The 13,391-nt window shown below is 41.3% G+C and overlaps 1 protein-coding gene across 2 annotated transcripts in view; it reads left to right on the forward strand.

The window, feature by feature from the left end:
* Positions 1-13,391, forward strand: part of MTR (5-methyltetrahydrofolate-homocysteine methyltransferase) — a gene marked incomplete at its 3' end in the record, with an annotated part of 221,123 nt that overhangs the window by 75,073 nt on the left and 132,659 nt on the right. For both annotated transcript variants that reach the window (XM_082674034.1, XM_082674035.1), the window contains exons 21-24: positions 22-129; positions 1,473-1,573; positions 9,894-9,961; positions 10,542-10,662. In XM_082674034.1, the coding sequence (XP_082530160.1) occupies positions 22-129; positions 1,473-1,573; positions 9,894-9,961; positions 10,542-10,662 (398 nt within the window). The remainder of the gene's footprint in view (positions 1-21; positions 130-1,472; positions 1,574-9,893; positions 9,962-10,541; positions 10,663-13,391) is intronic.

Raw genomic sequence — 13,391 nt, forward strand, 5'->3', positions numbered from 1 at the left:
GACTCTGTGTATTTACCCCAGGTTATAAAGTCAGCTCGGGTCATGAAGAAAGCCGTGGGTCACCTTATTCCCTTCATGGAAAAAGAGAGAGAAGAAACCAAAGTGCTTCCTGGCACGATAGAAGACAAGGTGAGTCATTTTGTCCGAGCCCGTGGGCCCTGTGGGGATCGGCTCTGCACACTCTTACTGGGGTGTGGGTAGGGACCTAAGCCATCAGGCTTGGCTGTGTTTGTCATTGAAGATGAAAGGGAGGAATGATCCAGCTCTTTTACCAAATATCAGAATACCCTGGGATTTTTCCCATAAATGTGGCTTCATGAAATTTTTAATAGGAACATAATTTTTCAAACAAAGCCCATGATTTCAAGACAAAAGCAGTTTGTTCATTCATCTACTGACTATTTACAAAGCTCCTACTACGTGCCAGGTACTATGCTCGACACTGTAGCTAAAAAAGATTGGTCCCTACCCTTGAGATGCTGTTTAGTTTTGGATAACCTCTTAACCTCTTAACTGAGTATTTCCTGTGTGCTGGTCATGTTCTTGTCACCACTTCTGGATTCAGATCCATTCTTGTTGGCTGTACCACCACAGTAAATCATTAAGCTTTTGACCGTGTTTAGCCCCCTGTGAAGTTCAGGCAGCTTTGGCCCCTAGGATTCTGAATTCTAAAATTGATCTGAGTTTGTGAATGACTCTTGCATAGTGTTTATAAAAATCCCGTTTGCCTTGCGTGCCTTTTTCTTTTCTTTTTCTCTTTTCTCCCTTCCTTCCTTCCTTCCTTCCTTCCTTCCTTCCTTCCTTCCTTCCTTCCTTCCTTCCTTCCTTCCTTCCTTCCTCCCTCCCTCCCTCCCTCCCTCCCTCCCTCCCTTTTTCCGAGGGAGGGAGTGCTGACAGTTTGGAGCAACAGTGTTGAAGCCCCCCTGCACTGGTCTGTTGTGGTCCTTCCCATCTGACAGGACACGTGCGATTCACCGGCTCCTTCCTCTCCCTTTACTGCTAATAGTGAATGTTTATCAGACAGGTTTTGGGGGTTAAGGATATGATCTTCAGCGATGGGACTGTTTTGTATTTGAACTTAAACTGTCCTTTGAGGTGATGGAATGCATGATCATGGTTGAAGCCCCCTGAGCTAACCAGCTGGGCGGGCTTCCTTCGAGCTGCTGGGGCTTACAGCCGCCTTCTCACAGAGCATGGGACCTAGCTTCTGGGTCCATCTTCTTTTTTTTTGGCCATGCCACGCAGCACGTGGGATCCTAGTTCCCCAGCCAGGGATCAAACCCACACCCCCTGCATTGGAAGCCTGGAGTCCTAACCACTGGACCACGAGGGAAGTCCCCCGGGTCCATCTTTGAGGTTGCCTTGATTGTATTGAATTGCTTTCTGTGCTGATACCTGTCTGGCTTTGGAGAACTGGGTGATCTGCTCTGAAGTGACCACAGCGATGCTTAGCTGCTTGGCTTCCTCTCCAGGACCCTTACCAAGGTACCATTGTGCTGGCTACCGTGAAAGGCGATGTGCACGACATTGGCAAGAACATAGTTGGAGTAGTCCTTGGCTGCAATAATTTCAGGTGAGTTAAGACCTGTTGTTTTCACCCCCTTTCTTATTTAAAGTAAAAGCATTAACAGGGTAATTCTTTACTGGGTGCGAAGGGCAGGGTAGGGCAGTAGATGTTAGAGGTTATTTTTAATTTCTTTTTCTTCACTGTGTTTTCAAATTTTCTACATTGAACATACCTTTTCAAATGAAGGAAGTTAGTAATTATTTAATGTTGTGTGTTCAGTAAGGACAAAAATAATAGAAAAAACTATTCAAGCAGTGTCAAAACAACAAGAGGCCTCTGGGGATTTGACCTCCGGCCACAGGCTAGAACATTGGGTCCCACCCCATGGCCCATGACATTGAGCATATTTCCGTTTTCCTCTCGATGAACTGCCAGATTTTTAGAGCCAAGATCTTATTAAGACCTTGGCTAAATAGAGTTTTATAAGAAGGCTTTGACTGTACAGTTCTTTTTGCTTTGCTTAGAACAGAACCAGGCATGCATCCTGGTGTTGATGAAGCTAGTTTTTGAATGTTGTATACAAGTAAAATCCCTTTCTTATATCTTTCATTATAGTTGAATGATTATTCAGCGCAAATTTATTTCTATGTGAGAGCTCATGACCCACAGTAAGAGCATGTTTTGCTCAGATTTCAACATATTCTTTGTAATAAAAAGCCTAATATAACTAATGTCTTCTCTGGCCCATGTCCAACCAACAGTCTCTGAATCATGGACTTCTTTCCAATGTGCGTTTTTCTCTGTAGAGAAGAGAGACTTGACTGCAGCTACAGCTGGGCTCCCTTGGAGTTGTCTTTGCCCACTGTCGGATAATTACCTTCTAAGCCCCCCGCCTACTCTCAAAATATTTATCTATGTCTGCGTTCAAGGCTAATTAAATGCAGCTAAGAACCACTCAGAAAGGCTGGAGATGGAGGAGCAGTGTGAGGGCGGCACCTTCTTCCCTCTGACTGTCTTCACAGGCACTTCCGTTTGGCTGCCTGTTCACTGTCAAAGACTTAGCATTCTCTCCTGGTCCTGGAAATGAGGAATATTGTTCTTGGAATATATTAATTTTTTTTAAGATAAAAATACTGGAGATACAGTGGAGGTTGTTATAATGAGATTTTACCTATAGGATAAGTATTTGGACGAGAAATAAGTATTTGGATGAGGTATTTGCTTCCTAAAATCTCTGACATTTCTTCTGTTGTCTCATCTTTTCAAACCCTATGTTGTTGGTTTCTATTTGCATTCATCATAATTAGTTCAAGTTCAGTTACGCTGATAAATGTTTATAGATCATCTACTACATACCATGCATTGTATCAGAGACACCAAAGTGATTGAGTTGACTTTTCTCCATTCAAGAACTTTACTGTTTATCAGGCTAAAAAGCAGGAACATGTTCAGTGGTGATAGTGGGACAAGAACTATTGAAAAGGCAATTTGTAGACAAACTCTCTACAGCAATTCTTGAGATATCATTGTCATGTGTTTATCATTTTTTATTATGAAAAATGGACAAGTAGTTGAGAGAATCATACCAGGAATGTATTTTCCTCCAGTTAAAACATTTTAAGGGACTTCCCTGGTGGCGCAGTGGTTAAGAATCCGCCTGCCAATGCAGGGGACGTGGGTTTGATCCCTGGTCCGGGAAGATCCCACATGCCGCGGAGCAACTAAGCCCGTGCGCCACAACTACTGAACCTGTGCTCTAGAGCCAGCGAGCCACAACTGCTGAAACCCACGCGCCTAGAGCCCATGCTCCGCAACGAGAGAAGCCACCGCAATGAGAACCCTGCTCACCGCAATGAAGAGTAGCCCCCACTCGCCGCATCTAGAGAAAGCCCACGTGCAGCAACGAAGACCCAAAGCAGTCAAAAAAAAAAAAAAAGAGGCCAGGGAAAACTGTGACCAGCATACCCAGTTCCTCTGGCTTGTGCACTGGGGGCCACTTATCTGGAGTAACTGGAGAAACGTCTTCTGATGAAATTCTATTCTTTTTGCAAAAAAAAAAAAAAAGTTAATGTGCAAACTTTTTCTATCAGGTCAAACACTCCTTTGGGTCTTATGTCTTATAACACATAGACTCTTGGCACTGGTGGGTTTAATGTTATGACATCAGCTAGTAGACAGGTGCCCCTGATAGCTGCTTTATATAGTTAAATGTATGCTTTTGCTGGGTATCCATGTTCCAGCTGATGCCTGGGTGAATCACCCAGCTAGTGAGTGAGTCTAGCAAACCATCCAGTACCAGATATTAATGTAACTTTCTCATTCCTGGTTCTTTGTCGTTGATGCAGTAAATCTCATGAAGAGACATGTTCTTTGTGGGGGAAAAAAGAAGTAAAGAGGACTGAAAGTGATAGTTCTGTCTAGACAGAAAACACATTTTTTATGGGGATGATGCAATAGAATTTGCAGATTTGAGAATTTAAATGGATCTGGGGATGTGTCCACCAAGAGTTTATTAATACCTAATATTTGTTTTCTGCTTCACAATTTATATAGTGCTTTTATATAACTGATTTTTCTTTTTCTTTGTTTTTTGGTATTCTTTTCCTGATTCCTTCCTTCCTTCCTCCCTCCCTCCCTCCCTCTTTCTTTCTTTCTTTTTGTTCATTCTTTTTATGGTTTTGATCCTGCTTTGCCTGCCTCAATTATTGTATTTCTCGTTTTACACAGCTAGCAAGTGGCAGGCTGTACTCAGGGCTTCTGAATCCAAAAGTCGGGATTCTATGTTATGTCAGTTTAGCTTCCAGTATTTATTCCAGTTATAAACAACTTTAGCTGTAATGTATAATATTAATATGCTAGTTAAATTTCTCTGAAGAAATAATTTAGAATACTTAAAAACATTTTTGATCAGATATTTGATTACATGAAAGTTGATTTTAGATATACTCTTTAATAATAATTATATAAAGAGACAAATGTGGACTTTCCCCATGTAACAGATAATGCACACTGTTTAACTGGGTAAGAAAAAGTAGGATATATTAACAGAAATGTTAAAATTAGATATACATCTAGTACTTTAAAAAATATGGATCTGATGAAACAGATAATGAGGTATATTTTCATTTTAACCAGTGGTTCTTAATATAATTGTCTAGTATGGGTAAATAATACGCAATATATGGCTAAGAAGGGGACACTTTGAAACTGTATAATGTTAGAGCTTTCAGCTGAGTGAGGAAAACAACTGTATCTAAGTCAAGGGCGCACTAGAGACTTCTAGCACCTCAACATGCTCTCTTTATAATTATTCGGAGGCTTTCAACTGTGTGTGTGTGTGTCTGTCTGTGTCTGTCTGTCGTTTTCTAGCTTGAGATATAATTGACATATAACATTGTTTAAGGTGTAAAACGTTGATTTGATACACTTATATATTGCAGTATGATCACCACCATAGTGTTAGCTAACACCTCCATCACATCACATAATTACCATTTCTTGTTTGTGGTGAGCACATTAAGATCTACTTTCTTAACACTCTCAAGTATATCATACAGTATTGTTAACTCCATTCATAGTGCTGTGTATTATATCCCTAGAACTTATTCATCTTCCAACTGGAAGTTTGTACCCTTGACCAGCATCTCCCCATTTCCCCACCCCTCAGCCCCTGGTAACAGCTGTCCTACTCTCTGTTTCTATGAGTTCAGCTGTTTTAGATTTCCTGTGTAAGCATATCCTACAGTATTTGTCTCTCTCTGTCTGACTTATTTCACTTAGCATAATGCCCTCATAGTCCATCCATGTCATAATGGCAGGGTTTCCTTCTTTCTTATGGCTTCTTATGGTTCCATCGTATGCATGTATCACTCCTGCTTTATCCATTTATCTGTTCTTAACCACAGCTTGGAAACCTTATAGGGGCTGCAGACTGGTACGGTGCTCCCATCTAGTGGTGGTACCTGTGAATTGCAGGATCAGAAGAAGCTGCCACCTTTAACTTCATTTCACATGACAGTAAATATGAGGCACCCTAAGTGGATGCAGATGCAAAGCTAGCTTTATATTCCATTTTAATTCCTTCTGGAGAGTAAAAGGGGCTTTATATATTACAATATTTATTTTCTAAATTGTATGAATTCTTAAATAGTATTGGATGCCTTTGCTAAGGCATTTAGTGCAGCTTACTTTTTTTCTGTATTAGAAACTCAAATTAAATGCCTGCATTTACAGCTCTGTTATAAGCACTTTAGAAAGATGATTATAAAATACAAAATTTTCCATAACATCATTTTTATTTTCTTTAATCTCTCATGTGGCAAAATATAAGAATGTGTATAAGAGGCCTACAGACACTGGGTATAGCTCAGAGTGCAGAAGGGAAACCAAGGGAAAGCCAAGGGAGGTGGAGAGTTATATGGGGGATGCAGGGAGTTGTAGTAAAGGGGAAAGAAAATGGGAAGAGATGGTGGGAAGAATGGCAGCTGCCATGGAAGGCAGGGATGGGATTGACCCAGGCTTCAGATCCTTTCCTTCAGCCAGGGTTCCCCAGGGCCAGTTGTTTGTGATTCTGGACCTTCGTAGTACTAGTTTCTGCCTGGGTGGCCCTCTTTTTTCCTTCATCCAGCTAATACCTACGTATTTTTTCAAAATGCAGCTGGAATCACCCTCCTGGAGTGCTTCTAGTTGTTACCGAGATTAGATGGTTTCCCACAGCACACTGTAAATGCCTCCTCTGTGGCACTTGTCACACCATATTCTAATTCAGAATATGAATTAGAATTCATATTCTAATGAACTCACATGTGCTCAGAAACTGATTTCTCAACCCACACATGCTCAGGAACTGATCCCCTTCTTCTGGGGTGGGACTGGGGACAACCCGAGGCCTAGATTGGTTGTCCCTGGTGGTGAGCAGCCTCCTTCCTGTATCCCAGTGCCATAAATACTACTTTCTATGCATGGAAAACTTTGGGAAGTGCTCCTCTAAACAGTGATATATTTGACTGTCTCCCAGCAAGACCTCTTAAGACAGCCTAATACGTTGGAATTTGAACTTGTACCCCAGACCCCTGGCTCACTGTTTCCAGACCTCTTCTTACCTGCCTGACTGCCGGTTGTCACTCTCTTGCTGATTTCTCCTTCTCTGTGTGACCCCTGAACGGGGGAGTGCTCCGAGGCTCAGCCCTGGGACCTCTTCTCTGTCCTCACTACCTAGGTTAGTGCTTCTCGGACTGTAATGTGCCTTCTGACCACCTGGGATCTTGATAAAGGTCAGATCAGGTTAAAGTAGGTCTGGTCAGATAGTCTTAGATCATCTCATTCAGTCTCATGACTTTTTTTTCTTGCTCCTCTCCCCTTTCATCTCCCCTCCCCTTCCCCTCCTCTCTCCCCACCTTCCCTCCCCCCTTTCTCCCCACCCTCCACCCGCTTTTGGCAATTTATTTTTCTACATCTTTTACACACGGTCTGAGGACTTTTTAACACCACCTAATATGCTGTCAAGTCCCAGGTTTTATCCCCAGCATGGATCTGTCACCTGGACTCTAGGCTTACCTATCCAGATGACTACCTAAGGGCTCCATTTGGATAGCTAAAGAAACAATATTTTGAAGAACTAATCGCTGCCATTAAGATGCCCTCTACGGGGCTTCCCTGGTGGTGCAGTGGTTAAGAATCTGTCTGCCCATGCAGGGGACACAGGTTTGAGCCCTGGTCCAGGAAGGTCACATTTGCTGTGGAGCAACTAAGCCTGTGGGCCACAACTACTGAGCCTGTGCTCTAGAGCCCGCGAACCACAACTACTGAGCCCACTTGCCACAACTACTGAAGCCCGTGCACCTAGAGCCCGTGCTCCACAAGAGAAGCCACTGCAATGTGAAGCCCACACGCTGCAACGAAGAGTAGCCCCTGCTCGCCGCACCTAGAGAAAGCCCGCGCAGCAACGAAGACTCAACGTGGCCAAAAATAAATAACTAATAAAAATTTAAAAAAGAAAAAATGATGCCCTCTTCTCCCCCTCTGACCTTACTCCCTACAGCTTTCTCCTTCCTCCATTTCTGTCCGGCCACGAGGTCTCCTTAGTTTTCCTCAAACAAAAGCAAGCATCACACGATGTTCCTGAACGATACAGTGCCTAAAACAAGAAAAAGAATTGAGAGCAAGATGATTCTTGCCATCATACTGATGATTTTTAATTGAATTTTTAAAATATATGCAATGCTGAAAGCAGTCAGCTTTGAAATACATGCCTCTTTATCTTGATATAAAAGCAATATGCTATTTTGCTTAGTTTTATAAGCTGTATTTAGTCACAGTTTAACAAATCTAGTTCCAGACTGAGTGCAATGTGCTAAAAAAAAAAAAAAAAAAAAGGGTTCCACCTTGCCCCTGTTATAACCTGCAGGCCCCATCATCAACACTTACAGCATTTGTTCTCTACTGGCTTAGTGCTAACAGACCTGAATAGAGTTAGCATTGATTTGAAATTGTGTACTTAACTGAGGATTCCATATACGCTAGTTTATTTTTTTTTTAATTTAAGTAATATGGCAACAAACTAAAAAATCTAACCGTATGAGAAGGTATATAGTGAGAAGCAAGGCCCCTTCCTGCCCCTGGTGTCCAACTACACCCACCTGTTAGCAGCTGACATGATGTCAGGTAGTAGTTCTTAAGCATTGATTTTTTTTTTATTTAAAATTATTTTGCCTATTTAGTTTTAAGAATTGTTGACATTAGGAAGCAAGTGAAAACGCATACTGTAATTTTTTAAACATCTTTATAACAAATACTTATGATCAAATTAAATTGTCAAAATGACTGGCATTCCGTGTACTCTCTAAATCTAGAAGAGTAGTTTATAGAACATTTCCAAGGGCAGAAGTCCCATTTTCTCCGAGTTCCAGAAAGCTGTCTCCTCCCTGAGTTACAGTTCCTTGGTGTTACTCTGTCCTCTGGGCGTAACAGGCTCCAGGCTTCCTTTGCCCAGTTGCGTTCCCCTTCTCATGTGCCTGCCCAGGGTCAGCTCTTCCTTTGAGTCTCACTCCATCTCTCGTGGTTACCTGCTCTCTGATTCAGTCTCCCTCTCCCTCAACTTAAGTCACCAGGTTCCTTCTCGTCAGCTTTTCATGTGCAGGAACTGACCTCTTCTTGCTTATCCTCCTAGTTGGCTTCCATATAGGGTATACTGTTCAGTTGATATTTATTGAGTCAACTTACCTGGCATCTTTATTGGCCTACATGGCTAAGAAGATGGATTTTGGTGTCAGATCCTGGTTCAAACCTCAGCTCTGCTACTGATTAGTTGTTTGACTGGACAAGATGCTTAACTTCTGGGCCCACACTTCTCTGGGCCCTTCCTCATTAAAATGTAAAAATCATGTTTTCAAGAATTTTAAAAATAGAGAGTATTAATTGGTAAAACCTGCCTCAAAATCGAGTTTAAAATATGAATCAAGCATCGTAAAAATATTTATATTCTTTAATGCAATAATGCCATTTGTATTAACCATCCAGTGTATATATTTGGATAAATGCATGAAGTAAAATATGAAAACAAACCACAGAAAATGGGCCCCATGGTAGTGCTTCCATGCAGAGTTCCTGTGAGGGTTAAACAAGATTGTTTATGCAGAAGGCTTAGCATAGTGGAAACAACCCAGGTGTCCATTGACAGGTGGATGAATAAACACCATGTGGCACATTCATACAATGGAATATTATTCAGCCTTAAAAAGGAATGAAGTTCTGACACAGGCTACAACGTGGAGCATCCCTGAAGTCATTATGCTAAGTGATATAAGCCACACACAAAAGGACAAATAATGTATAATTCCACTTATATAAATACCCAGACTAGGCAAATTCATAGAGACAGAAAGTAGAGTAGAGGTTACCAGGGGCTGGGACGGGCCGATCAGGGATTGTTGCTGAGGGATTGCAGAGTTTCTTTTGGGGCGATGAAAGAGTTTTGAAAATAAATGCTGGTGATGGTTGCACAACATTGCAACTGACTGATTAGTGATGCTGAATTGTACTTAGGTTAAAATGGCAAATTATGTGTTATATATATTTTACCAGAGCTTAGGAAATAATAATGTCCTCTATCAAAAATTATTGAATTGTCTACTTTAAATAGGTGGATTAGATGCTCTGTGGATTAAGTCGGCAAAGGTGTTTAAAAAAGCTCAGCATAGTCCCTGACCCATGGTCAGTTCCTAATAAATGACAGTCGTCGATGAGTTGGTGGTTGATATTTAGTGAGCTTTTCAGTGTGATTCCAGTTTACGTTAGAGTAATATTTAATGGCTAAATAAAAATGTTCGTCTAGCTTTTTCCTAATGGGTTCTCATTAATTTTCTCACATCTCATTTCTGTGCCCCAGAGTTATTGACTTAGGAGTCATGACTCCATGTGACAAGATACTGAAAGCTGCTCTCGACCACAAAGCAGGTACTGTGCAGCCGTGCTCCTGGGCATTTCAGTAAATACCATTTCCTCCCATTGTGTGTCTATCGGTGAATAGCCATGCCCCAGCCCATGTGGGATGGTGGGACATTCAGACATTCAAGTGCTAGCTCTGCCTGGGGGTGCTGTCATTGCCGTTTATAATGGAGGTAGAAGGGGTGAGCAGGTAACCGTGAAACTCCTCTCTAGCTATGAGGAAGGGGAATGGGGACAGGCTTCTTAAAAGAGAACAGTTTTATTAGACTTTTTTCCTCTGTGTGTAGTTGCTTTTATGTTTCTTCTGACACTGTGACACATTGAGTCTGGGAAATCATGAACTAACAATTGTGCGGCTTCCCGAAACTGTGGCAAGCATATTATTGCAACTTGAAGTTGCAAATCATATTTACTCCTGAAAGCAAAAAATAAATTGAAAACCCCAGTCAGAAGAGAAGCCTCAGAATTAGAAATTGGGAATTTATCTTCTGTCTTGTGGTCTTTATTACAAAGTTTTGAAAATGAGTCTTCATACTTTTCCTCTCATCCTCCTTCTCACTGTCCTTTTTTCTCTTTTTTTAAATAATAGATATAATTGGCCTGTCAGGACTAATCACTCCTTCCCTGGATGAAATGATTTTCGTTGCTAAGGAAATGGAGAGATTAGCTATAAAGATTCCGTTGTTGATTGGAGGAGCTACCACTTCGAGGTAAGTCATGCTACTGAGCTTTGTGCTTCCCTTAAATTCTCTTAAATGCCAGCATTTAAAAACAGTGATAAAACCTGACTTTTTTTCTTATGCATAGTGCATTGGCTTCTTATTATATAAATACATGAACTTTCCAGCCTTCACACCACGAGAGCCAGAATCATTTGGGGGCCTGCTGCAGGAAACTCCTCTGTCATCTACCCCCTCTCCCTGTTTTTGGATTCCTTTGGCCTGCAGTCCTCTTTTCCTTCATCTTCTCACCTCCCATTCAGTTCCTGAGACTTCTAACGAACACTTATCCTCTTGAAATCAAACTGAGTGGAGAAGCTGTGTTTTTTGGTACAAAAACACTGCTTGAACTTTAGCCCACTCTCTGTCTTGAAGCAGGTATCTGACTGAATAATTACAGGTTCTCTTGAAGAAACTCCGACCTTGTAATAGTTGAGATAGAAAGCTGACCTAGAGAGAATGAATCAGAGGATCACTTTGGGAAGTTGTTTCTGGAAGAGAGACCTTTGGGGAACCTTTGGGTCAAATAATTTAAAGAGAAAGTTCAAATTCGGTCACATGATTATTATTCAGTTTGTCGGATTTCTCCTGGGGTCACGATCATAATGATATTTGGTGAGAGGTATGTTAATTATGGGTATTAGACTTTAAAAAAATTTTTATTTTATATTGGAGTGTAGTTGATTAACAATGTTGTGTTAGTTTCAGGTGTACAGCAGAGTGATTTAGTTGTACATACACGTAGATCCATTCTTTTTCAAATTCTTTTCCCATTTAGGTTGTTAGGTAATGTTGAGCAGAGTTCCATGGATATTAGATTTCTCATGACACATTCCTTATGCCCCATGTAGTTCACTTTGGCAGGGAGCAGTGCCCAGGAGGAGCATTGACCTTGATGGTCACACAAGCATGCAGTTTACTTTTCTGATACAATATACAGTAGATGTGGGACAAAGCTATTCCAGGGTTCCTTTCACTCTGGAAACAACTGTATGTTAAGCCATTTGTATTAGGGATCTCCACAGAAACAGGATCAGTAAGGGGTGTGTGCGTGTGTGTGTGTGTGCGCGTGCGTGCGTGTGTGTGTGTGTGTGTGTGTGTGTGTGTGTGTATCTATACAGGGGGTGTGGGGGAAGGGAGGGAGAGTGATTGATTTTAAGGAACTGGCTTATGCGATATGGGGGCAGGTATGTCTGAAATCTACAGGGAACGTGGGCAGACTGGAGGCCAGGCAAGAGTTGCTGTTGTATCTTGAGTCCCCAGGCAGTCTGGAGGCAGAAGGCCTTCTTCCTCTGGCGACTGCAGCCTTTTCTCTTAAGGTCTTTAATTGATTGGATGAGGCCCACCCACACGGAGGACAATCTGCTTTACTCAGAGCCTACTGATTTAAATGTTAATCATATCTAAAAAATACCTTCACAGAAACATCTAGATTGTTGTTTGACCAAAAACTGGGTACCATGGCCTACCCAAATTGGCACATAAAATTGACCATCCTTCCATTTATAACCTGAATGGACCATGTTCATGAATAGTCAGGGTTCTATGTCATGTATCCACTAATTACTTTTCATACTTGAAGGACTCAGTAGTGTGGCTATCGTTGCTCACATTAGAAAACTAGGTTTGTTTTTCCACGAAGGACTTACCCACTAGGATACTGGCAGATCGTTCTCCAGGGATATGACCTCATCGATACCTGAGGTTTCAGTGAGCATGGTTGTGGGTAATTGATGATTATAGTGTGAATATTCATTAGCTTAGCAAAGAGAATGGTAAGGGAATCTACAGATTATTGTCAAAATGAAAGACCTTTTAAAATCATGGTTGTAAAAGAGGATAAATAAATACTTAAACGAACAGATGTAATGAAATGCATTATGAGTTATGTAAATGTGATGCTGGTTTCCAAATGAGAACCACTTTATGTGGACACTGCACTCGGGAATTCAATACCAGGAAACCACATATTGCTACTTGTGCAAGTTGGAATGTTACCAATAGTTAATTCTACTGTATCTCTTACCAAGTAAGAGCCACCAGATTAAAGAGGTTTCTTAAAAAATAACCGGAAGTAACATGACTAACCTCTCAGGATACATCATTGGCAAACTTAGCCATAAAGGACTCTTATGGCTATGACTCTATACCAGTTATAACCTGGTATATCAAGTTAAAATTAATCAGATCAGAAATCACCCACAGTCTTAGTGCTATTGTAGAATATCTATTCTCATCATCTGGGAAACTAAATGTGTTCCTCCAAGGAGAGAGAAATCTGGATCCCATGACCTCCCAAGGTCTCTTTAACTCTCTGATGTTTTGTTTCTCGATGAGCTTTTCTGGTTCTATTCTCTTCCATGCCTGTTGCAGTTTCTGAAAAATTATTTAGAAAATAAAAGCCAGTAGTGGTGCTTCCAGGTAACCATCCCCTTCTCCATTGTGGTGCAAGGGGCAGCCTTTGAAAAAGAGATTCTCGTGCAGCCTCCAGGAATGTCAGTGTAAAATTCCCCCTTCTGCCTTCATTTTAAAGTGGTGACAGTGGGTGAGGTCTCAGACCTGGAGGCTTGCTTCGTCAAGCCCTCTTATTTAAGTAAGCACTTTTGCTAAGTATAGCACTCATGTAGAAAAGTACACAAGTCACAGGTAAGCAACTTGATGAATTTTTTAAAAAATGAAACCACCCATGTAATAACCCCCAGATCAAGAAATAGAACATT

Source organism: Grampus griseus (assembly GCF_964374135.1).
Source record: "Grampus griseus genome assembly, chromosome: 16".
NCBI lineage: Eukaryota > Metazoa > Chordata > Mammalia > Artiodactyla > Delphinidae > Grampus > Grampus griseus.